The sequence below is a fragment of the Xenopus laevis genome, chromosome 6L (assembly GCF_017654675.1).
Source record: "Xenopus laevis strain J_2021 chromosome 6L, Xenopus_laevis_v10.1, whole genome shotgun sequence".
Taxonomy (NCBI): Eukaryota; Metazoa; Chordata; class Amphibia; order Anura; family Pipidae; genus Xenopus; species Xenopus laevis.
This window is the reverse complement of record NC_054381.1, coordinates 34,218,741-34,245,837: the sequence shown is the minus strand read 5'-3', so window position 1 is coordinate 34,245,837 and position 27,097 is coordinate 34,218,741. Positions and strand designations below refer to the sequence as shown.

The following is a 27,097-nucleotide window of genomic DNA, read 5'->3' as shown; positions in this document are numbered from 1 at the left end:
CTGGATCCCTCGTCTGCTCATCAATTAGATTGTCCCGCCCACCATAGTTACTGTTGCTATGGTAGGCAAGCTCACTTTATCTGAGCCACACAGCACAACGTGCATGCTATAGCAATCATAAGGCTTATATCAGCTTATCCATTAACTACTACTATACTAATACATTACAGGCAGTCCCCGGGTTACGTACCAGATAGGGTCTGTAGGTATTTGTAAGTTGAAACATATACATTTACTTATTAAGTGCAACTCAGACAGATGTTTATTAGAGATGGGCGAATTTGACCCGTTTCATTTCCCCAAAAATTCGATGCCAGCGAAATGTCGCCGATGCCCATTAAAGTCTATGTGCAGCGAAAATTTTGTTGCGCGGAGAAATATTTTGTGATGCGCATTTTTTTTATTTATTTATTTATTTTTTTGACGCATGCCGCCATACAGGTCTATGGGCGTCATTTCTGCTGCGAAACAAGGCGAAAAAATTTGCCAAACTCTAATGTTTGTTTTAATATAGTATTTATTTTTTTCCCTTTCTGTGCTCTGCAGTAGACAACACACCCCAGAGGGGATCGGGGCTGGTAGTTTATTAAAGCTAAATGCTTATAAAGGACAAGCAAACCACAGTAAATTACTGTAACAGCCTCTGTTTGTAAGTATGAGTTGTATGTTTGTCGGGTGTATGTAACTTGAGGACTTCCTGTACTAATAATATCCCACAGCATGATTGTTTTATGCCTTTCAGTGTTCCCGCTCTCACGCCAGGAAGATTCATGCAGCTGAATTCCAGTTGCCTGTCTCTTAGCAATTTAATTGTTCTGGTCTGCCAAAGCCTGCCAGCCGCATTTAACTACCTGTAGTAACCCATGAAAAGCCACACAACCAGTTTCTTATAAGCTGAGACATGTGCTATCCAACATACTGCAGCTTTGAACTACATCTCCCAGCATGCACAGCAGGGACAATATCCCAGCTTTAAAGGGATGCATCCTGATAGCGCATGGGATAATCTTTTCCTTCAAAATTGTTTGGAAACAAAAAAATTCATAGTATATGAATAAATGTATGTGACATAAAGCTAGGATACATTTATAATACTAGATATGACATCATACATAAACACAGAGGTGCTCAGTTGGTGCACTCTAACAAAACAGGAATCTGCAGAATATAAACCAATCAGAGGAGATCACCGAGTCACCCAATCAGCAGCTGTTATCGTCAGTCAATGAAAAACATTCTTACAAGTGTGCTCCTTTTTTTTTTATATATTAAACATATATCTGTGCCTGGCAGCTGGCTGAGTCTGTGTGAGAGCAACGTGCACTTGTCTTGGTCGCAGTCTGGTAAAGCATTAACCCCTTCAATCTCTGCATTTACATGAATGTTTTAATTATTTATGTAATAGGAATAGTAGTTTTTTTTTTACAGTCTGTGTGTGTGTTGGAAAATAATGTCATTAACCCATTATAAAGCTAATTTGTATAAGAAGAGAGTAGACCATAACTCTGACTTATTCTCCTAATGCATGCTGGGCAGCTACAGCCAAAACTTGTGTGCTTTGCACCTATACTTGGAGCACCCCATTCCCATAACATTTTGACTTGTTGGGAGTAGGTTGCTTTGAAGGTTGGTGGAACTGACTGTTCTGGTATTACCTGAACAGAACAGTCTCCCCTTCTGGGGTGCTCCTTACAACCAGCTACAATCTGTATATATCAAGGCAGGTTGTGGATACATTGCTCCCTGTGGTGGATAACATGTTACAATGTGAGCATGAGTGTAATTGGTAGTGTTACTAAACTGATACTGTTTAGGTGCTGTCTTGAGTATTTGCCTGACAAAAAAAATGAAGGGTGACACAGCAGTTTCGGTGCTATCACTATTGCATCACTTTGGGATCCGTTATCCGGAAACCTGTTATCCACAAAGCTCCGAATTACGCAAGGGCCATCTCCCATAGACTCCATTTCATCCAAATAATGCAAAATTTTAAAAATAACTTTTTCTCTGTAATAATAAAACAGTACCTTGTACTTGATCCAAACGAAAATATAATTAAACGGCCCCACAGCAAATTATTTTTCAGACTCCCCAAATGTGTAGCGGTTGAACTATTACACCAATATTTATTGAAATTGTATATGAATTCGGGCCTCGTGGGGCCCCTATACCTCCTGGGCCCCCATGCAGCCACAGGGTCTGCTTCCTCTGTAGTTATGCCCCTGTCCTTATTAGAATCAGCCTATTGGGTTTATTTTGAGATATGAGTTCTTATGCATTCATCAAAGATCAGGAGCTGGCAGATGAAGGTAAATGTATTTAAAAAAATATGAAAAAAATCAGAACAAAAATTTTTTCCTCACGAGGAAACTTCGGGCAACTTCAGAAAATGTATTGCGCCGAGTGCCATCCCGCCGGCGAATTACATTTTAGCCGGCGGGAAGGCAGGGGAGGCAGTTCGAGGAGATTAGTTGCCCCGAAGAAGAGGAGATTTGTCGCCGGGCGACTAATCTCCCGGAATCTGCCTGTGTGCCCTGACCCTTAAACAAACCCTTTTGATTTGAGATAAAGAGCAGCTCATTATACACCTTAAAGGGCATGTAAAGGCAAAAAAATATAAATCCCATTTTTACTTTCTTTAATGAAAAAGAAACCTATCTCCAATATACTTTAATTAAAAAATGTGTTTTTATAAGAAACCTGACTGTATGCAGTGAAATTCTCCCTTCATTAACTGCTGTGGATAGGAATTGTCAGACGGTCCCTAACTGCTGAGCAGGGAAACAATCATACTTATGAACAGCAGGGGGAGCCCCCACCTTACTTCCCAGCCATGCAGAACTCAAGCAGCTTTGTTTATGATAATCCCTAAACAGCCCAGACCACAATGAGCATGTGCACAGTCTTAGTCTTGCAAAGATGTTTACCAAAGTTACAAGATGGTGACTCCCTATAGCCAACTTTGAAAGCATAAATCATTTGTTTGATTAGGCTTGTGGTGAAGTAAGTTCATGTTTATATTAAGTATACAAAATACAGCATTCCTAGCCTTATTTTATTTTAGACTTTACATGCCCTTTAATTGTTTGCTGGTAATTTGTTGTACTACCTTTTCCTATACTCGGCAGAACTAGGAAGTGACAGAAACTCGGAAAGTGAAAGTTGTTTAATTTTTTTGATTAGTAGTGATGTGCGGGCCAACCACGCTGCTCCTCTTGCAGGTCAAGGGTGGGTTCGGGATGAGTTCTCCTGCCTGCACTCCCCTCCCCAAGACCTTAGACTGCCAGCTTCTGACTTCCGACTTCCTGTTTAATAAACTGCCTGTCCCGCCCTTTTTGTGACATCATCGTGGGTCGGCGTGTGTGTAGAAATGGAGGGGGGAAGGTGGGTATGGGCAGGAGCGGGTCGGGTGCAGGTTAAGGTTTTCTTGACCCGCACATCACTATTGATTAGTGTAAGAAATTAAAAAAAATATACATATACTTAAAGCAAAATAAAGTCTGTTCAGAACAAGCCCTAGACATTGCTCTCATGTTGGAAAAGGGTGTACTGCTTGTGCCAAACAAGTTTTGACAATTGTTTTCATCACTGATCTTTGTTATCTGTTGAGTTAAATACGGCAGAAAGGGAAACTGAAGGTACTCCGTGTTTGATCCTTACTAGGTAGATAATAAGATTATAAGTGCACAGATAATTCTCTGCATAATGGGCTTCATCTTATGTGGAAGTCAAAAGAGTGATAAGAAAGGGGAAGGGAGGTGGGGTTTGTATACTAGTAATCTAATTATCTACCTTCCAAGAACTAGTTAATATAGCTCCACTGGCATAATCCTGCATTGAAATCCATTTTTCAAAAGAGCAAACAGTTTTTTTTTATATTTAATTTTGAAATCTGACACGGTGCTAGGTGTCCTCGGTCATATGCTCTGATAAACTTCAGTCACTATTTAATGCTTCACTGCTAGTTGGAATTATGTCACCCCCCCTCCCTTACCACCAGAAGCTTATCAACAAAACAATAAGACGGTAACTAGATAACAGCTCCCTGACACCTGCAACGCTAAAAATGCTCCCGTGCCCCAAGTGGTAGATATGAGAACAGCACTCAATAGTAAAAATCCAAGTAAAGCTGGCCAAAGACGTAAAGATCCGATCGTTTGAATCCTCGAACGATTGGACTTCCCCATCTCCCGACCTGCCACTAACCATTCAGATAAAACAAAGTAGTAAAAGAACAGATCAGCCAATGTTCTGCCCCTGACATCAATCGTACGAAAGTTATGTTCGACAAAGCTGGTCACAGTCTCCCTCTGAAAATCATCCGATCGGCAATACATGCAGAGAAATAATCGGCAGCCGACAGAAATCTTTTAACCTGCCCGATCGACCAAACGACCGATCTCCGTTGGAGGAAAAATGTCTGGATTCTCCACACGCGGTCCGAAAATCGCATGAATAAAGGACTCTCACTATAGGATCTTTGCTTCTATGGCTAGCTTAAGACTAACCCAAGTCACAAGACCTTATCTAAAAACAGTTCCATTGTGAAGTGCTGGCTCTTTGTGAAAGCACATGACTAGACAAGCTTACCTGAGATGGACAACCAATATTACAGCTAAAAAAAATAAATGTATTGTTTTAAGAATAGCATTTTAAATGGTAGAATGAATTAATTGCAATGTACACAGAATCCCTTTAAAATAAAAAAAAGCCATTATTGACTTAGAAAACAATACATTTGTTGTATGTTTTCTTGCCCCTCAGGGTCATATATGGCCCTTAGTGACTTGTATTATTCAGTAGTTTACCTGACAAATCGTTACATTTAAGGTTATCACCCTCTGCTTTTGAATTTGCTTACAAGAAGGCACTCAATAGATGTGTGTGTGTGTGTGTGTATGTATATGTGTGTATATATATATATATATATATATATATATATATATATATATATATATATATATATATATATATATAGATATAGATATAGATGATTAAAGCATCAGGCACGTTTTGTCTGTAGGTGATCCTATGGGTTTGCACTCATATATAATTATGCAACACATGCATAGCAACTGCAATAAGAGTGCCAGGGCATTATTATAAATGGCTGCTCTCAGGGTTGCTCTTAGGGTGGATTTCTTTCTAAGTGAACCTCCAACTGCTGAGTAAAATATGTTTTGTGTTTGCCCACACTTTTCTGTGCACCCTGTACTGACCGTTCTATATTCCAAGAATCTGTTTATAACATTTTATAACAATACTTCCAGTAAACAAAAATAAATACTATTTTTTTCTTTACAGATTTTTTTTCCCTTAAAACGTTTAAAAATGTGTGGCATCTGGGCCCTTTTTGGCAGTGATGAATGCCTTTCAGTGCAGTGCCTTAGTGCCATGAAGATTGCCCACAGAGGCCCTGATGCTTTTAGATTTGAGAACGTGAATGGTTTCACCAACTGCTGCTTTGGCTTCCATCGCTTGGCTATTGTTGACCAGCTTTATGGCATGCAGCCTCTACGTGTTAAGAAATTCCCTTACTTATGGCTATGCTACAATGGAGAGATTTACAATTTCAAGAAGGTAAAGCTTCCTCTATATCAAGGGGTGCAAAACAAACATGAAAATAGTTCCTGGGTGTGCCAAATAAGTGTTGTGATTAGTGATGGACGAATCTGTGCCGAAACGCATTGAAGTCAATGGGTGTCAAAATAATTTGGACGCGATCGGCAATTTTTATACACTACTCACAACTATTTGGTCCGGCGTCCGAATAATTTTGACACATGCCAGATTTTTATGTGCGCGTCAAATTTTTGTGGGATTTTTTGCCAGCGAATTGTTTCACAAATTCATTTGCTTGCAGCAAAACATGGAAATTCACTGCAAATTTGTGTCTGGCGAATGTATTCGCCCATCACCAGGGCCGCTTCTGCCATGAGGCAAGGTGAAACCCTTGCCTCAGGCGGCAGCGAGCAGCCAGTTACAAGGGGCGGCAAAAAGCCGCCTCTTGTAACTTTAAGAGCTGAACTTCCGGGTTTTAACCCGGAAATTCGGCTTCGCTAGTGCAAAGAGCGCTCTAGCGCTCAATGCACTAGCGATACAGCCCCTGAAACCCGCTCCGACGATCATTTTTAAGCGCGGAGCGGGAGAGGAGGGGGGCGGCATCTGGGCTGCTGCCTCAGGCGGCAGCAGCCCCAAAATCAGCGCTGCCCATCACTAATTGTGATATTTTATAGCCCCTATGTGTACTTACATGCTACAAAAGGCTCTTTTAGGTAGTACACTTGTTTTTTATGCAACTAAAACTTGCCAGGAATTTAAAAATAAGTGGCCACTGAGAGCAACATCCAAGGGGTTGGTGAGCAACATGTTGCTTATGAGACACTGGTTGGGGATCACTGGTCTATATCATAATAACTCATACTATAGTTTCTTGAGGGGTTGGGTGTTATACAAAATGTGCTTTTACAAAGAAAAAATTGTAAAGTGTCCTTAAAATAGTATACAAACACAGTGTAGGACTGGGATGCCAGGGGCCCACTAGAAAACCTTAGACCATGGGCCCACTTTCCAAACTATTATTCCTCCTCTACTCACTTAACCTCTTTATTCTACAAGTCTTTTACATCTACTTACTATACTCTATTGTTATTAAGCCTATTTTTTCCTAAAAGGAAATAGGGAATGACCATAATATATGCCAAATGGTTATAAGCAAGATGGCCCACTGACACCTGGGCCCACCAGGAGTTTTCCTGATATCCCGGTGGGCCAGTCTGACACTGTACAAACACATGCTGTTGTTTTTTTTATATTGTATCATTGTTCTGTTTTGTTGTTATAGTTAGAAAAAGATTTTGGATTTGAATATCAGACACTGGTCGATGGTGAAGTGATCCTTCACCTCTATAGTGAACATGGAATTGAAAAAACGGCTTCCCTATTAGACGGCGTATTTGCATTTGTTCTCCTGGATACATCAAGTAGAAAAGTCTATTTGGGAAGGGACTCGTATGGTGTCAGGCCACTCTTCCGACTTTTGACTGATGATGGCTTTTTGGCAGTTTGCTCTGAAGCAAAAGGTAATACAACAAAATTTGACTGCAAATCTATATGTACTTTTTGTCCTATTTACATCATAAATATACGTACAAATGACATATATTACATTAAAGGGGTGGTTCACCCTTCAGTTACGTTTTAGTATTATAGATTGGCCAATTCTAAACAACTTTTTCATTGGTCTTCATTTGCTCTTTTTTTTTTTTTTTTATAGTTTTTCAAATGACATGTCTTCTTCTTGTGGCTCTTTCTTTCTCCAGCTTTCACATGGGGGTCGCTGACCCCATCTAAAAAAACTCTCTGTAAATTCTCTGTAAGGCTACATATGTATTGTAAATGCTACTTTTTATTACTCATCTTTCTATTCAGGTCCTCTCCTATTCATATTCCAATCTCTTATTCAAATCAATGCATGGTTGCTAGGGTAAATTTGACCATAGCAGCCAAATAGCTGAGACTGCAAACTGGAGAGCTGATAAATAATAAGCTCAAAAACCTCAAATAAAAAAAATTGAAAACCAATTGCAAATTGTTTCAGAATATCACTTTCTACATCATACTAAAATGACTGTAAAGATAAACAACCCCTTGAAATGCATTTTAATTATTATTAAAATCGAATTAAGTATTATTAATAATATAATCTTAAACCATAATCAGAGAATGGATAACTAAGAAGCTGCAATCTCCCTTTTGAAGTCCTCCTCTGTCAGATACAATTCTACCAGTGTGCAAGGATACGAGACTATTTCTTTTTATTTCTTTTTAAGATGACTGTACTTTTTATTTGTAGGTCTTATTGATTTGAAGCATTCAATGACTTCATGTCCAAAGGTTGACCCTTTCCCACCAGGCCATTGTGAAGTTTTTGATTTGAAACCTTCTGGAAAAGTGACATCAGTGGAACGAATCAAATTTCATAATTTCAGGGATGAACCAGTCCATGCTGCATATGACACCTTGGGAAAACTGCAGCCAGGTAACTCTCTATCCATATTATGTATGTGCAGAACAGCAATATCTGTCCGGCACCTGGCTGAAAGCTGCCCATAGATAAAATTGTAGTTTAACTGCAGGTCAGAAAACTTTGGGCATATGTGGGGGATCCTATAGTATGGAAAGGCAAAAATTGCCTTTTTCTCTGTAATAATAATAATAATAAATATAAAACAGTTCCTTGTACTTTATCCTAACTAAGATGTGATTAATCCTTATTAATGCAAAACAATCCTATTGGTTTTATTTAATGTTTAAATAATTTTTAATAGATTTAATGGTGATTCAAATTACAGAAAGGTAATTCAAATTACAGAAAGACCGCTTATCCAGAAAACCCCGGAGCCTGAACATTCTGAATAACCAATTCCATGCATGGATTCCATTTTCCTACATTTATCTGTTGCGATCAATGCATATCCTACAACAGAAATGTCATACTTAGCCAATAAACTGCTGTTGAGCTATGTCTTTCCGCATTCTCAACCAGTGTTAAAACCAGTAATAGCGAATTATATGATACCAGAGATAGCAAAGACTGAATTTAACTGGAGACTAAACGAATATCTATTACATAAGGAGGAAAATAGAGATATAATACACATTTGGATTAAACAAATAGTAGATAACAACAATACAGCAGAGATCACCCCGGCGACTTTATGGGAAACTCTTAAATGTGTATTGAGAGGCCACCTGATAGCTCTGGGAGCAAGCCTGAAAAAAAAAAGGGAAGAACAGATTAGAAATGTAATAAAGGAAATAACCCAACTGGAACAAGCTCATAAAGAAATTAAAACATTTAAAATCCTAGAGGAAAAATGAGCACAGTTGAAGATACTAACAAACCAGAAAGTGAAAAAGGCTTATTTGAGAACAAAACAAAATATGTACGAATTTGGAGATAAATGTAACAAATATTTAGCGAGAATTTTAAAAACATCGCAATCTCAAAATAATATTATAGCCATTAAAAATGCTAAAAATATAATCCACTATGACACTAAGGGAATAGCAGCAGCATTTGAGGATTACTACCAATCATTATATAAAATACAAAATAATAAAACTCCATTAAAAAACTTGGAAACAATGGAAAGATTTATTAAAGAAGCTAATTTAAAACCCCTATCGCATGAACAAGCTATAGATTTAGAGTTACTATTTTCCTACAAAGAAATAGAAGAGGGTATAGAAAGCCTGCCAAACGGGAAAAGCCCAGGTCCAGACGGCTATATAGCATCCTTTTATAAAATATTTAAGGAAGATATTACACCTCTGTTATATAACTATTTTAACTCTATATCAGATAAGAATAAGTTCCATACACAGGCTCAAGAAGCATTAATAACAATAATACCTAAACAGGACAAAGACCCGCAGCTATGTACAAGCTACAGGCCTATATCTTTAATTAATATTGATATGAAACTATATGCTCAGATACTAGGGAAGAGAATGAAACAATACCTACCCTCCTTGATACACCCCGACCAAGCAGGTTTCGTACCTAAAAGGGAAGCAAAAGACAATATAACAATAACAATTTCGGCAATTTACTATGCAAAAAAAACACATATCCCATTATGTTTGCTAACGACAGATGCAGAAAAAGCGTTTGATAGAATTTCATGGGTATTCCTAGAAAAAACTTTGATAAATTTAGGATTTCGGGATCAATTCAGAAACAGAATAATGGCATTATACGATAAACCGTCTGCCAAAATAAAAGTTAATGGCATTCTTTCACGGAGGGTTCAGATATACAATGGTACACGACAGGGATGCCCTTTATCACCTCTTTTGTTCCTTTTAGTGATGGAGGTCCTATTAGCACATATTCGAAATAATAGGGATATTTCGGGTCTCCAGATTAAGAGGCAAGAATATAAGAGTGCAGCATTTGCAGATGATCTCCTGATGTACATAACAAAACCACTAGTAACAATACCAAATGTGATTAATTTGTTCAAACGATTTGGAGAAGCTTCGAATTTTAGAATTAATTATTCAAAATCAGAGATCCTAAATATCAACACTGCAAAGGAAATAGATATACAATTGAAAAATAACTTCCCATTTAAGTGGTCGGATTGTAATATTAAATATTTAGGGGTCAATTTAAGTGCGGACCATGAAAGATACTATCATGATAACTATGTTTTACTTCTAACAACTCTACAAAAGACAATTGATAAGTGGAAAAATAGCACAATTACGTGGTTTGGAAGAATCCAAGCCATCAAAATGATAGTGATGCCCAAAGCATTATACCTTTTTTAAACCTTACCAATTGACTTACCTCAAAGCTTCTTTAAATCGTTTAGAGCAATGATTACTAAATTCATATGGGGAGGGAAGAATGCGCGATTAAGCTATAAGACACTAGCAGAAACAAAAGAGGAAGGAGGGATGGGACTACCAGATCCTTACTTATATTTCCTGTCGGTACACTTAGTAAGAATATGGAATTGGACCACGAGAAAAGGTAAAAAAGATTGGTGCGAGATGGAACAGGCATGGTCCAAGTACCCTTTAGAAAATTCATTGTGGGATGATAAGTGGGCAACAAACGAGGCATTGTCTCAACACCCCTTAATTAAGGCGACTCTTAAAATATGGCATAGGAATAAAACTGCATTTCATCTGACCAGTGCCCCTTATGTACTACAACCACTATGTCTTAACCCAAATTTCCCGCCGGGGATGGAAAAGGGAGCATTTTCAAGATGGGAGAAGTGGGAGGAGAGACCAACTAGAATACAAGACTTAGTTAAAGGAAAGAAGCTGGTTCCACTGGAAGTGATACAGAGGAGGTGGGGGAAACACCCCAGGGACCTATGGGGATATTATCAATTATATTATTTTATACAAATAAATAAAGACAAGGAGTGGGATAGAACTCTAACACATTGGGAAAAAATAATAGAGGAAGATCAGGAACTAGATAAACCCCTATCAAAAATGTACACGATGATATTAAATAGAGATAGTAATAAAACCTATACATTTTGTAAATTCTGGGAGAGAGAACTGGGCATGACTATACCAGAATGGACGTGGAAAAAGATATTTAAATATGGGGACAAGATGACAAAGAGCATGAGAATAAGAGAAGCAATATATAAAATGATAACTAGGTGGCACTATACACCGGACAAACTTAATAAAATGAATCTGCAGATATCAAATCTATGTTGGAGATGTAATGGGAAAGAGGGCTCTCACGTCCATATATGGTTATCATGTCCAGTCCTCAAAAACTTCTGGACTCAGGTCTTAGAAGGTATAAATAAAATAACCACTTCTAAAATTAAGTTAGAGGACCACTCGGTTATTCTTCTTAATGTTTATTTAGAATATCCGAAAATGTTAGAGGATACTCTCACCTCCCATTTGGTGCAAGCAGCTAAGTCTCTCATACCAAAAAAATGGAAGACTAAAGACGCCCCCACATTTAATGACTGGATAAGAGCGGTGGAAGATTGTAAGAGAGATGGAGGAACTAACCTCTATATATCATAATAAGAGCAAGTTATTCTGGAAGATATGGTCCCCATGGATTAAATATAAAGAAAAGCTAAATAAATAACACTAATGGTCTTAACCTAAGGGTCAGGAGGCAAACTGTATATCTAAGATGCACCTTAAAGTGAAAGCGACATTTGTGTGATTTTACCCGATTACTTTCCCATTTCCCTTTTTTCTGTATCCTTTTATTTGAAAAAACACCAAAATAAAGAATTATAAAAAAAAAAAAAAAAAAAAACAGTGGTAGAGGTATGATAATTATACAATCCTATTTTATGAAACAATGATATAGAAACGGGACATTATTGCAAGATATAAAGGCTCATATAAGCTTCTTCTAAAGTTTGTGTATTACCAATGCCCCAGTTAAGCCTATTATGGGCTATTGCGTGCAAGTTAAAATTACAGGTTGTACAAATGCAATGGATCCCTGGAGTTAGCAGCAGCCTGAGAAGGTGATACTTCCACTGCATGTTACACCTAGGGGCGGAATTTCGAGGGTTAAAAAACCCTCGAATTTGACCCTCAAAGTAAAATCCTTTTTATCCTTTTAATCCTTTTTTTAGCGATCGATCAAATGATTTTTATTCGATCATAAAAAGTGCCAAAAACCTATCTACAATGTCCCCATAGGCTAACATTCAATTCGGTAGCTTTTATTTGGCGAAGTATTGAGTCGAAGGATTTTTTTAAGAGACAGTACTTAGATTATCGAATGGTCGAATTCGACCAATTCGATGGTCGAAGTACGCAAAAAATTACTTAGAAATTTGACTATTTTTGGATTCGAACTATTCACTCGAGCTTAGTAAATCTGCCCTCTAAATACCCAACTGAGTTCCAGTTTTTAATGCCATCTGCTGGAAATTATACAATTTGCAGACAAATTTAGTAAAAAAAACCTTTCACTGCAACTTGCATGCAAATGTGCTTTGGTAAATTGAGCCCAAGTTATGATGCATTCTATTTTCCAAGCATCAGCTATTATGCTGGCATTCTGTAAAAAAAAAAGGTTTTGGGTGGCAAAGACATGGCAATTTGAGTCTAAATTTTGTACATGACTGGGGTTATTTACTAAACAAAATTTTTTCTGGTTGAGGTTTTTTGGGCAAAAAGGAAAAAAAAACTCAAATTAGAGATTAGAGATGCATTATACCCCAAAGCGGCAAAAAGTCAAGATCGTAAAATCTTCCATCTCAAACTTGGGGAGGTCATGTATAAGTCAATGGGAGATGTCCCTTTTACAATTCAAAGATATCAGGATCTGAGCTGGGTTTCGTCTGAAAATCCGAAAAATGTGGGTGATTACAGCGATAACCCCCCAAAAAATTTAGCGATTTGGGTGTAAAATCAGAAAAATTGTACTATTAGGGTTTTCTCTCTGTTATCGAGTTTTTTCCCAACCCAAGTTTTTCAAGTTATTTTATTGATGAATAAGAAAAAATCATGGATGGGAGTTTGGTCAAGCTTGGTTTAATAAAAATATAACATACATTTGAGTTTTAGTAAATAACCCCCATACATGTTGCACTGGTTTAGTAAATGAGCCTTACAGGTTATTCCTATTAGAGTGTTTTGTGAAATTTACATATGTATTTTCAAAAATTAAGAGAACTCAAATTTGTTACAAATTGCATAAGGGGGTCATTTAACTTCCAACACATTTTTTTCAGGTCAGTTGCTTTTTAGAAATAATGACTTTTTTTCAATTACTTTCTATTTTTTATTTGTGACAGTTTTTCTAATATTTAAGTTTGCAGTTTAATTTTTTACCTTCTTATATCTTTTAAAAGCACCTCGTGGGGGGGGGGGGGGGTTGGGTCACGGTCTCTATAAACTGTTCTAAATTGATACATTTAGGAGCAAATTTATCAAGGGTCGAATTTCGAAGTGATGGGTGTTTTTTTGAACTCCCATAACTTTGAAATTCAAATAAAAAAAGACCAACTGAAATTTTGAATCAGTTAGATCAAATTTGTTTGAATTTTTGTTTTGAATTATTTAAAAAATAAAAAACGTAGATTTTTCAAAGTCCACTAATTGACTCATATGGGTTCTAGGAGGTCCCCCATAGGCTAAAACAGCAATTCGCCAGGTCTTAGATGGCAAATGGTCGAAGTTGAAGTTTAAAGAGACAGTACATGATAAATTTCGATTTTTCTAATTTTTTTTCTAATTCAAATCGAATTTGGACTATTCCCTAGTCGAAGTACACAAAAATGGCCCGAAATTCACATTTTTTTTACTTAGAATTTTCACTTCGACCCTTGATAAATCTGCCCCTTAGTTGATACTTTTCTTATCTTTGTCCCTGCTGAGCAGAATCCCTGGGTTTCATTAAAGGCAGCTGTTAGAATTGATACAATAGTTGCTAATATTCCACAGATGCTGCTGAGAAATGTATCAACTAAATGTAGTAAATTGTAACAGTTCAGAATCTGCACCTGAATTACTGAGCTGCCCAACTAAAACACCAGACAGGAACAATGAACTTTAATGTCTTTATTTCTGGTGAACATTCTGAAAACAACTGAACTGAAATTAGTATTTGGAAGGTGAAGAACCCCTTTAAAGGGCATGTAAAGTCTAAAATAGAATAAGGCTAGAAATGCTGTATTTTGTATACTAAATATAAACATGAACTTACTGCACCACAAGCCTAATTAAACAAATAATTTATGCTTTCAAAGTTGGCTACTGGGGGTCACCCTCTTGTAACTTTGTTAAACATCTTTGCAAGACGAAGACTGTGCACATGCTCAGTGTGGTCTGGGCTGCTTAGGGATCGTCATAAACAAAGCTGCTTGAGTACTGCATGGCTGGGAAGTAAGGCGGGGGCTCCCCCTGCTGTTCATAAGTATGATTGTTTCCCTGCTCAGCAGTTAGGGACCGTCTGACAATTTCTATCCACAGCAGTAAATGAAGGGAGAATTTCACTGCATACAGTCAGGTTTCTTATAAAAACGGTACACGATTTTTAATTAAAGTATATTGGAGATAGGTTTCTTTTTCATTAAAGAAAGTAAAAATGGGATTTTTGCCTTTACATGCCCCTTTAAATGGATGATCTGTTTTGTTTTATCTGCTTTGATGGAGGAAAACGAGTATTTTGATCAGTTATCCTTTTGTAGGGGTTTTGAGAATAGACAGAGAATATTATTCTATATGAAAGCTGTATGTGTGGCCAGGGTAGCTTTCTGGCAATTCTGACATTTCTGGGCTGTAATGATAGTGGCTGCTGTTGTACAGTGATGTACAGTGACCAAGGGTTTGTTCACCTTAAAGTTCCCTTTTAGTATGTTATAGAATGGCCAATTCTAAGCAACTTTTTAATTGGTTTTCATTATTCATTTTTGATAGTTTTTTAATGACCTGCCTTCTTCTTCGGGATTATTACCAGTTTTCAAATGGGGGTCACTGACTGGGGGTCACTGACCCCCATCTAAAAACAAGCTACACATTTAGGGGCACATTTACTAAGGGTCGAATTTCGAAGTGGTAAAACTTTGAAACTCGATAGTAAAAGTTTTTTTTTTGAGTGCATTTAGCCGTTTTCGATCGAATTCAATTCGATCCAAAGTAGAAATCATTCGAATCTAACGATTCGAACGATTTAATCGATCGTTTGAACGATTTTCAAAAAAGAAACTTTGACTTCTAAAAACGTAGCCAAATACTTGCTATAGGTTCTAGGAGGTCCCCATAGGCTAACATAGCAATTCGGCAGGTTTAAGGTGGCGAAGTGTTGAAGTCAAAGTTTCTTAAAGAGACAGTACTTCGATTTTTGAATGGTCGAATATTCGAAGTTTTTTCAATTCAAATCGAATTTTGGCCTATTCGATGGTCTAAGTGCCCAAAAATTACTTCGAAATTCGAAGTTTTTCAATTCGAAAATTCACTTAGAATTCACTTCGACCCTTAGTAAATGTGCCCCTTATTGTTATTGATACTTTTTATTACTTTTATTTCTATTCAGGACCTCTCCTATTCATTTTCCGGTCTCTCGTTCAGTCAGTGCATGGTTGCTAGGGTAATTTGAGCCCTAGCAGCCAGGTTGCTGAAACTGCAAACTCGAGAGCTGCTGAATAAAAAGCTAAATAACGCAAAAACTTCAAATACTAAAAATGAAGAACAATTGCAAGCCTCAAAACCAGTCTCTACAGCATACAATACGTTCATGTAAATGTGAACAACCCATTAAACTGGCTTTACAAATCTGCATCTGCTCAACTGCACAGGCTAATATATAGTACCTGGTCCCAACAGTGTATGACTGCAAAATAGGTGTGGGCAGGAGGAGTTGCCATCTCACACTTTGCAGTAGTTCCATCCTACAGTTCAGGCACAAGTCACATGACTGGGGCAGCTGGGAAACGGACAATATGTCTAGCCCCATGTCAGATTTCAAAATTGAATATAAAAAAATCTGTTTGCTCTTTTGAGAAATGGATTTCAGTGCAGAATTCTGCTGGAGCAGCACTATTAACTGATGCGTTTTGAAAAAAACATGTTTTCCCATGACAGTATCCCTTTAATGGCTCTCCTGGACACAATTCAGTAGCATTGCCATTTCTGGAACAACACAGGTGTCCTCGATGTTCAGCAGTACAGCACCATTAATATCTTTGACTCTGTGCTCTTTCTCTGCTCTTTAGAAAAACATCACTAGTATTTATTTTCTAGGAATTATATTAATGTGGCGACAGTTATCTCATGCTTTAAAGCATATTCCTATAAAATATGTGGCTCTGCAGTTCAGTCCAGAGATTTTTCTCTTCTCAGGAACTGATCGGGAAACGGTAAAAAGGAACATCTGTCTTTTGTTTGAAAATGCTGTCAGAAAGCGGTTAATGGCACACAGAAGAATCGGCTGTCTTTTGTCAGGTACATTCATAATGCATTTTAATGTTCCAAAAAACTATCCCATCTATCTCTTGCCTCTAGGGAAAATTAATTTTCTTACTTTTTCCCGTCTATCTAATGCAGTTAGAATTATTAGTATTCAAAGAACAGTTTTTAATCTCAGCCACAGGATCATTAATAACAATTTAACATTTTGGAATATATAACAATGAATGAACCCACGACTTGAACATCTTTCATGCATTTGATCGATTGTGTTAAATAAATCAGTTTTAAGGCTCTATATTATATGATTTTGACTGTGGACAAGAATCTGTTAATTTCTTACAATTACTTTACCATATCAATTTGTATGAGTATAATATGGAATCTGTTACCTGGAATTCTAGTTTTAATCATTCCTTTAGGGGTTGTTCACCTTTAGTATGTTATAGAATGGCCAATTCTAAGCAACTTGTCATTTGGTCTTCATTATTTATTTTCTATAGTTTTGTAATTATTTGCCTCTTCTGGCTCTTTCCAGCTTTCAAATGGGCGTCGCTGACCCCATCTAAAAAGCAAATGCTCTGTAAAGCTACAAATGAATTATTTGCTACTTTTTATTTGTCATCTTTCTAGTAAGCTCCTAGCCTATTGATATTCCAGTCTCTTATTCAAATAAATGAATGGTTGCTAGGGTAACTTGGACCCTAGTCACCAGATTGCTTAAAATGCAAATTGAAGAGCTGACGAATAAAAAGCTAAATAACGCTTAATAAAAAATGACAAACAATTGCAAATTTTCTCAGAATATCACTCTACATCATACTTAGGGGCATATTTATCAAGGGTCAAATTTCGAATTTGAAAAGCTTCGAAATTCGAATTCAAAAAGACCAAACCAAGTTTTTTATTGCCCGTTTTCGATCTAATAGGTCGGTATTTGGGCAAATTCTAATCATAATTACTGTGTCCAAATGGAATGTGAGGGTCTCCAAAAATACGAAGTAAGTAAGTGCCCCAATAGGCACGAAACGCGTTAGGTATCATGTCCTAATAAATTTTCTACTTTTTACATTTGTTTTCGTATTTTTGGAGACCCTCACATTCCGTTTGGACACAGTAATTTTGATTTTGCACCTTGGGACTGAGGTGAACTGTGAGTGTTTTCTCCTTCATTCTTTACTTTATTTGGTATTTCTTGATTTAATATTTATTCATCAAGTGGTACCACATTTATTCATTTTGATGTGGCAGTAGCACAAACCTTGGTTCTAAATTCTAATCATACTAATCAAAATAATAACGCATTTGATCGAATTGGAATCGAAGCTCTTTAAAAAAAAAAAAAAAAAAAGAATAGATTTTTCAAAGTCCACCAATTGACTCTGAATAGGTTCTAGAAAAGGTCCCCCATAGGCTAAAACAGCAATTCAGCAGGTTTTAGATGGCGAATGGTCGACGTCGAATTTTTAAAGAGATAGTACATGATAAATTTCGATATTCAAATTTTTGGGTTTTTTTCAAATTCAAATCGAATTTGGACTATTCCCTAGTCAAGGTACACAAAAATAGCTTGAAATTTGAATTTTTTTAATTCGAAAATTCACCTTGACCTTTGATATATCTGCCCCTAAAAGTTAACTCAAAGGTGAACAACCTCTTTAAAGGGGAGCTGTCACGAAAATGTAATACAAGCTTCATCATACTGAAATAAGAAAGTAATGCAATCAATGAAATATGTTTCTTTTCATTCTATCTCCCTTTTTAGCAGATGTGTTAGAGCTTACTCAAATACCTCAAATCACAAACAAAATAACTGACTTTGGCACAAATCCGTAGAGAAACAGTTTGCTGTAGAATATTCTCATCTATCCCTTCATCACTGTCTGTCACATATCCCAATGGAGTGCTCTTTGGTTCAGTAGGTTGTTCCCATAAGCAACGACTGAAACCAAAGAACTTTCATATGTGCTTATACGTATACTTGCTTATGAAAATATTTAATAATTTGGAAGCACTGATTATTCTCTGATGGATTGGTTCTCGGTAGATAAGTGTATTGAGGCTGCTGACTGTAGGTGGCCATACATATGGAGATCCACTCGTTTGGTGAGTTCGATATAGTGCCCAACGATCGGATCATAACAAGGAAAAATGGGCGGTCGGATCAAGGACTGCAACAACAAACCAACGTGGTCATTGATCTGTCGAGATTTTTAAGCCTGGCCGATCAACATCTGCATAACTTTCGGGCAGATATCGATCAGGGAAGCCCAGAGTCCAACTTTTTTTATGTTTAATTATCTGGAGGCTCTTAATACCTTTAGAACTATTAGAACTGTTAAAACTGTATGATCTTTTTCAGGTGGTCTGGACTCAAGTCTGGTTGCTGCAACTCTTATCAAGCTAATGAAGGAACGTAATATGCAATACCCCTTACAAACCTTTGCAGTAGGTATGGAAGATAGTCCAGATTTATTGGCAGCCAGAAAGGTAAGATATTTCTTGTGAATTTGATGAAATACTGAATGTGTCTTGATTTCTGCATCAATAAATATATATATATATATATATATATATATATATATATATATATATATATATATACACACACACACATACATACCTATAGATGCACTAACATATATAAATATTATATTATATTATAATTATATTATATTATATATTCATGTCTATCTATCTATTCATGTCTATCTAGCTAGCTATCTCTATTCTATCTACATCTATCTCTTGCTCTCTTTCTCTATCTCTGTCTATATATTTAACATCTATTTCTCTCTCTCTCTCTCTCTCTCTCTCTTTTTCTTTCTTTCTTTCTAACATCTCTCTTGCTCTTTCTTTTTCTTTCTTTTCTATCTTTCTATCTCTATCTATCTATCTATCATCTGTCTGCCTAGCCCCCCAATGTTTGTATTGAACACCGCATTACTTGCTTAACCTGATTATCCATCCTTTGTGTATTGTGTTGACCAAATCACTACATGGGGTATCTGAACAAGATCACATTTTTCAGTTAAATCTAACCTCTAACCCAGTGGTCCCCAACCAGGGCTGGTCCTATCAAATGTGGGGCCCAATTGGGACCATGTTGGCGGGGCCCCTAGACAAAGTGTTGCTGGCTACTGACACACCAAGTATTTAGGAAAATAAGGGCATACAGGCACAAAATAAAAAGGAAAGGGGCAGACAAGGTAAGAGAATGAGAGGGATTAAATAGGGACACATAATAGGGGCACACAGGGTAAGAGAGAGAGGGAGGAAATAGGAGAGTGGACTGGGCCAATTAGTTTGGGGCAGGCTGGGCCGATTCAGCTTGGGAGCAGGCTTGGTTGGATTGGGGGCAGGCAGGGCCTATCAATGTTGGAGGAAAGCTGGGCCTATGAGAGTTGGGGGCGAGCTAGACCTATGGAGTTGGGGGATAGGCTGGCTTATCAGAGTTGGGGGTGGACTGGACCTATGGATTTGGGGATGGGCTGGACTCTCAAAGTTGGGGGCAGGCCAGGCAGCATCATGTGCTGGTGGAAATATTATCTGTGCTGCCCTCTGGTGCGGGGCCCCCAGAGGTTCGGGGCCCTATTGGGCCCAATTGGTCCAATAGGCCTAAGGCCGGCCCTGTCCCCAACCAGTTGCTTGGGAGTAATATGTTTCTCACCAACCCTGAATTCCTGGCTTGGGGGCAAGTTTTGGTTGCATAAAAACCAGGTGTACTGCCAAACAGAGCCTTCTGTAGGCTGCCAATCCACATAGAAGCTAATAAATAGCCAATCACAGACCTATTTTGTACCCCCAGGAAATTTATTCATGCCTGTGTTGCTCCACATGGATAAAAACATTGGGGACCCTGCTCTAACCCATTATATGAACCTTCCAATAATGTATTTTAGTGCTTTGCAAGTACTTATTAGCCCTGATTTACAAAGGGCAGTGCAGAGTGCAAAGTAAAAATACAGGCAGGGTGCACAGGAGCCCTATACCTAACCACCTGCACTATGGCAGGCACTAAGTATGCTATGCTAAGCATGCGTTTTGAAGCCGGCACAAGTATGGTACAGAATTACCCTATGCACTTTTGCATCTGGAACATTCATAAATGAGGCCCCATTACTATTACATGAATCCTATGCATAAACATAATGCAGTGTGTCCTATTCCTTTGCCAGGTTTTATTTTCATTCAGAGGTGGTATAGCTACAATAATGCTTAGACATAGGGTACATCAGCTTCCACTTGTTTGCAACAGGTTCTGGGCTTTAAAGTCAAATATAAAAGAGGACCTTTTTTATGTTTTATGAAAACAACTCATTCCATCTTGATAAGTCGTTTTTTATACTTTTTACTGTTTCCCTTGATTTCAACTACAACCGAACATTTAATACTTACATCTCTTGAATTCCTTACACTTTAGGTAGCTTTGCATATTGGCAGTGAGCACCATGAAATCATGTTTGATCCAGAAGAAGGGATTCAAGCAGTAGATGAGGTTATCTTTTCCTTGGAAACCTATGACATTACCACCGTGCGTGCTTCTGTGGGTGAGTAAAGATTTATGGGGGCTGTAATTGGGTTTTCTTCAGTGAAACAAAAAAGGACAAGAACGTTATTCATTTTGAGGCAGGATGAGAAAAGAAATTAAAGTCCCTTTTTAATAATCATTGTGAAAATAATTCATGGTTTCTGTTAAGCTTATGCACTATAATCGGCATCCAAGTAGCATAAAATATCTCTTAATTAAAGAAATATATATATATAATATATCATGAATTAAATGTAATGATCCATTACCTTCGCTTGTTTCACCTGTAATATATCATTTAATAACAAAATGCTGTTTATATGGAAAGGCTCACTTTCGAACCCTGGAAGTAACATGCCTTCTAAGCATTAGTTCTCCTTTAAATTAACTTTTACTGTGATGTAGAGCGTGATATTCTGAGACAATTTGCATTTGGTTTTCATTTTTTTGTGTTTTTTGAGTTATTTAACCTTTTAGTCAGCAGCTCTCCAGTTTACAATTTTAGCAGTCTGGTTGCTACAGTCCAAATTACCCTAGCAACCATGCATTGATTTGAATTAAAGACTGTTATATGAATAGGAAAGGGTCTGGATAGAAAGATGAGTAATAAAAAGTACCAATTACAATACATTTTTAGGTTTACAGAGCATTTGTTTTTTAGATGGGGTCAGTGAAAAAGAAGACAAATAATTCCAAAATTCCAAAAAAAAAAGAAAAACTGAAGAGCAATTGAAAAGTTTCTTATAATTAGCCATTCTAAAACATACTAAGAGTGAACTTAAAGTTGAACCACCCCTTTAATTCCAGGGCTACCTTGTATCTGGGTGCTCTGTACTGAACCAGCACAATGTGTAGGTTGCATATTTGGGCTCTAGTACCCTTCTTAAAGGGGAACTACTGCGGAAATGAAAATTTAATATAAGCTTCCTAATACTGAAATAAGAAGCTGTCTAAATACAATCAATTAAAAAATCTGCTTTGTTTCTAAAATAATTAAGTTTATATTCACTATTCCTCTCTCAGCATCTGTTTCATTTCATTATCTCTTCATGCAGCAGTTGGGTGTCAGAGGAATGATCCAATATATCTTATAGGGGGGCTCCCTTTCCTGGCAAATGTTTTAGAGCTCACTCAAATAACTGATTCCAGTACAAACAAAATCTAACAAAATAACTGCCTTTTGCACAAATTCTGCATGTAGAGAGACAGGATGTCTGGTGATTTTAATAGAGTGAGCTCTAATACATCTTCAAGGCAAAAGGAGCCCCCCCCCTATAAGATATATTGGATCTAACTGTCAATGACTATCTGACACCCAACTGCTGCAAGACAGAATGAAGAGAAACAGATGCTGAGAGAGGAATAGTGAAGATAAACTTGATTATTTCAGAAACGGTACATAATATTTAATTGATTGTCTTTAGAAAGTTTCTTATTTCAGTATTAGGAAGCTTATATTATTTTTTTATTTTCATGGTAGTTCCTTTTTAATAGGGTTTGTCTGTTAATGCTTGGCACTTGACATAGTAAATCAGCCTACAAGGTGGTAGTTCACCTTTAAGGGGAATTTTGCTATGTTATAAAATGGACTATTCTTAGGAACTTTTACATTGGTCTGTAATTTGTTTTAATAGTTTTTTTTTCTTCTGTCACGTTCCCTTCTTTATAATGGGGGCACTTAACCTGGTAACTATTGTTCTGTGAGGCTACATTTTTACTGTTATTATTTTTACAGAATTTCTCTGTGTATATCATATTAAAACTTCATTTAAAGGTGAACTACCCCTTTTCATTAGAAATTGTGGTTTTAATGATATAAGTATTAATGAGCCACATACAGCAGAGCAGATGCCGGCTGATTTTGCATACACATAATGCTGTATTGTGTGAAATCCTTGAGGTCCCATCTTCTTTGTTCTGAAGCGGTTCCATTAGCATTACAGAGGCCTGTTAGTTTGGATGCTAATAGAACTTGTATAACACCATTATGATTTATTTCAGGAATGTACGTGATCTCCAAATACATAAGGAAAAAAACAGACAGCGTGGTGATATTTTCCGGAGAGGGTTCCGATGAGCTTACTCAAGGATATATATATTTCCACAAGGTTAATATCCTTTTTTTGGTTTCTTTCTACTGAAATAACCTAGACTTTGTGCTAGTGGGAAGCCAGTAATTACATTTGCTGGATGACTGTCATGCTTTCTGATGCATCTGAAATGTCATGAAATGAAAAAGACATTGCAACCTTACAAGTTAATCAGCCCAGTGTTAACTCTCGCAGTTCCGAGACATGCCAAAATTGGTTCATTTTCTGTGGAGCTTATTTTGCATTCTGTAGAAAACAGCAGCAATATCAATAGGTCTAAGGGTTTTTTTTTATATACTCCAAGCAAGACCAAGGTCTCCAAGTCTGGATTTCTAAATCATGCACTCTTATTCTGGCTGTCCACGTTTGCACCCCACCCATTGCTTAATTCATACTCAACCAGCCACATGCCAGTTCCCCCTCATCATTCCTTTGTACCAACCTGCTACCATTTGTATAGATTCACCAGCACCTACCACTAACAGCAGCACTGGGGACTGGGTGCTCTGCTTTACTAAACACAAATAAAATACTGCTCATTGCAGTGGCATACCATGCCTTTTGTGGTCCCCCTTACGAAAAAAAAATTCAGTCCCCCACTAATTGCTGTATGTGTATTCAATATGTGTCCGGTATTAAAGAGGTGAGGTGGTGTTGGGGAAAAATCCAAAGACCAGAGATCCCCAATAGCAATGCAGACCACACCAAGCTTTCCTCTCCTTTGGCACCCCCATCAGAGTATTATAGTTACACCACTGGCTCATTGCACACAGGAGTGCACACAACAGTGCAGTGCAAAAAGCAGAATTTCAGGTGCAAATCATCATGTTTTTATGCATGACATAATTTTTCAGCATAACTACCAAGAAATGGTGCCTGATTTAAATCCGGTGTTAAAATGCACACAGTTGCACTTCAATGAAAATAAGATGCAATTGCTGCCACACTCCATCAAAATGTCAACTGCACCTGATTCTTTAGGGTTAATTTCACTGCAGCTATTTACACAGGCGATTGTGAAAACCCTGGAGCTAACCCATCCCTAGAGCCACCACCACCTTCCTGGGATAACTCTAGGTTTACCTGCACCAATAGGCACAATATGAACTATTCATTTGAACAGACTTGTCTGGGTGCATTGCTGCTTTACACCAATATACACAGGTGCAAGGAGTCGCTTTAGACACAAGCCATTTTAATGAACAGTGTTGTGCAGTGACTGCAGCAAAAGTTGTGCAACTGCAACTACGCTTGTAGTAGTTTTGAACTCTAGGGTGGGTTCATCACAGGTGTATTACACCCACATCCACACCCACACACACACACCCACCCACACACACACACACAGGTGTATTACACACACACCCACACACACCCACACACACCCACACACACACACACACACACACACACACACACACACACACACACACACACACACACACACACACACACACACACACACACACACACACACACACACACACACACACACACACACACACACACACACAGGTGTATTACACACACACACACCAACACACACCCACCCACACACACACACACAGGTGTATTACACCCACACACACACACACCAGATGTATTTGCCCATGTCAGTAATGCTATACAAGGACCAACCTTTTAGGCTCCTTCTGCTGAAGAGGCTGCAGAAGACAGTGAACGATTGCTAAGGGAACTTTACATGTTTGATGTACTTCGTGCAGACAGGACAACGGCAGCGCATGGGTAAGTGCTTTAATTTTGGGCAGGCTTTTCTCTTTTCCTTATTGTTAATATTCCAGAGCCAACTGTATCTAACTAGTGCTGGTGTAGGAACAGATAGCAGGCACAGAGGATCATTAAATGTAAAATACAACTTCTTCTAGTACTATCATAACAGAGCTGCCCAACTGCTTGCACTTTGGTTGAATGTGGCATCCAAGAACATTTTTCTGGCTCTGAGACTGCTTATGAGCTCCACTGACCCCTTTGGATGACAGAATCATTTAATTATAATCTGACACCCAAACACATCGAATAAGGAAATATATATATAGTATAATATATATATATATATATATATATATATATATATATATACTGGGTTTTTTCCAGTGTCCATCCCTGTTTGAAGGTATCTTACAAAAATCATGTTATAACACAACTGTTTCTATATATATATATATATATATATATATATATATATATATATATATATATATATATATATATATATATATATATATATATATATATATATATGTAAACAGTTGTGTTATAACATGCCTTTTGTAAGATACCTTCAAACAGGGATGGACACTGGAAAAAACCTAGTGGGCCATTGCCATTGTGGGACCTGCCAACCCAAACCCACTCCCCGCCAGATGAGCTGCATGATGACCTTCCCCCAGGCTCTGATTGTGACCACAAGCAAATAAATATAATGTATGCTTGGGGGGCAGAGGGGGCTTGCGGTTTTTCCCGAGCCTGGAGGCCCTAGACCACCCAGTCCGATGCTGCCTTCACGTACAGTTACATTTTTGCTGGTTGGATAATATGGGCCACTGCATAGTTAGCACTCATGATAGTAATGATAATGATAGTAATCATGAGTGCTAACTGTGCAGTGGCCCATATTATCCGCTAATCAATCGGTTTTGATCAGTCTACTAATAGAAAATGTAAGCAAAACTCTTATTTTTTTGCTAGGGACAGACTGGTCGGGCTTAAAAACTGTGTTAGTAAAGTGACCCCAGTATGTATATTGTATGTATCCTTGTAAACTAAATCAAATCATACTAGAACAGGCCTTTTAAGTCGTAAAGATATTCACTGAGGTGTCTAAGCTTGGTGGCAGGAATTATGGTCACTTACTGAGTAGGTAAGTTAAAATACAGCTGCAGCACCTCTTTGTTGCAAAAAGCTGCAAAAAAACATTGCCTGGTTGTCTGACCTAATAAATCCGACTTTTCACTTTTTGCAACAAAGAGCAGGATTTTTTCTTGCATGTCTATGTAACCCCTGGCAAGGGTTTCCGGACTGCTTTGCACCCAACTCACAAGGTTATACAAGGTGGTTGAAAGACACACAATTTTTACTACATACATGAGTAGGTCACAGTATAAATACAGGCATCTGATAATAATCAGCTACCTAAGCTGTTTGACCAGAACTACAAAGTGCAAGCTTGTTGGAAGATGTAGTTCAATATCTGTTATATGAAAAGTTTTCTAGGGTCATATGGAACCTGCCTACCAGGTGCTTTTCAGCACTTCCTTTCAGCTAATTTCCTGGCCCAATAACAGGGACCAACCCAATCTCTTAGATCGTAAGCTCTCTCAAGCAGGGCCCTCACTCTAGTGTTGCCTAACAATATACAACTGTAGCTGTGCATCTTCTCTGGTGAAATGCTTGTCTGTATATGTAACCTGGTATGTCTGCCATTAGTTTTGCCTTCCTCTGGATCAACTAGCAGTTAAGCAGCTTATAGATAGCCTTAAAAGGTTGAACTTGATTGAATGTGTGTCTTTTTTAAACCTAACTTACTGTGTTACTATAAACATGAATTGTTTAATCTTCGGTCAGTGAGTAGCTGTTTAGATGAGGCATGCCAAACGTTAACCACATGTATGAGCTCTCACTGTCTATGTCATGTCCATAAATCTACAGCCTGCAAATCATTCAAAAGGTTTTTGGCTTCAAAGTAGTTGAGAGGGGGCCACATCTTTCCTCCCAAACCCCTCATTGAACAGTACAGTGACCACAAAATGCACCATATGCCCACTTGCCTCTAATGGAATCATGAATTATCTCAGTCCATTAAAATTTAATATTGAGGGATACGTTTAGTATAACACAAATCTAAACACAATGTCAAGTAACATCCTTGCACAGCTTAGCTGCCACTAATATTCCCATCTGTTCAAAAGAACAGAGTGAAGTGGGACTGGTTGTATATTAAGTCAATTTATATATCTCATGAACATTTCTAGCTGGAAAAGTGTTATTGTGTTTGATTTATAATTATAATTTTCTTTTT

The 27,097-nt window shown here is 37.6% G+C and overlaps 1 protein-coding gene across 1 annotated transcript in view; it reads left to right on the top strand.

The window, feature by feature from the left end:
• Nucleotides 1-1,240: 1,240 nt before the first annotated feature.
• The window catches only part of asns.L (asparagine synthetase (glutamine-hydrolyzing) L homeolog), a 30,527-nt gene continuing 4,670 nt past the window's right edge, over nt 1,241-27,097 (top strand). The window contains exons 1-9 of the mRNA XM_018267326.2: nt 1,241-1,343; nt 5,305-5,580; nt 6,845-7,082; nt 7,856-8,041; nt 16,372-16,473; nt 18,800-18,927; nt 20,861-20,987; nt 22,970-23,076; nt 24,704-24,804. Of these exons, the coding sequence (XP_018122815.1) occupies nt 5,332-5,580; nt 6,845-7,082; nt 7,856-8,041; nt 16,372-16,473; nt 18,800-18,927; nt 20,861-20,987; nt 22,970-23,076; nt 24,704-24,804 (1,238 nt within the window). The 5' untranslated portion in view covers nt 1,241-1,343; nt 5,305-5,331. The remainder of the gene's footprint in view (nt 1,344-5,304; nt 5,581-6,844; nt 7,083-7,855; nt 8,042-16,371; nt 16,474-18,799; nt 18,928-20,860; nt 20,988-22,969; nt 23,077-24,703; nt 24,805-27,097) is intronic.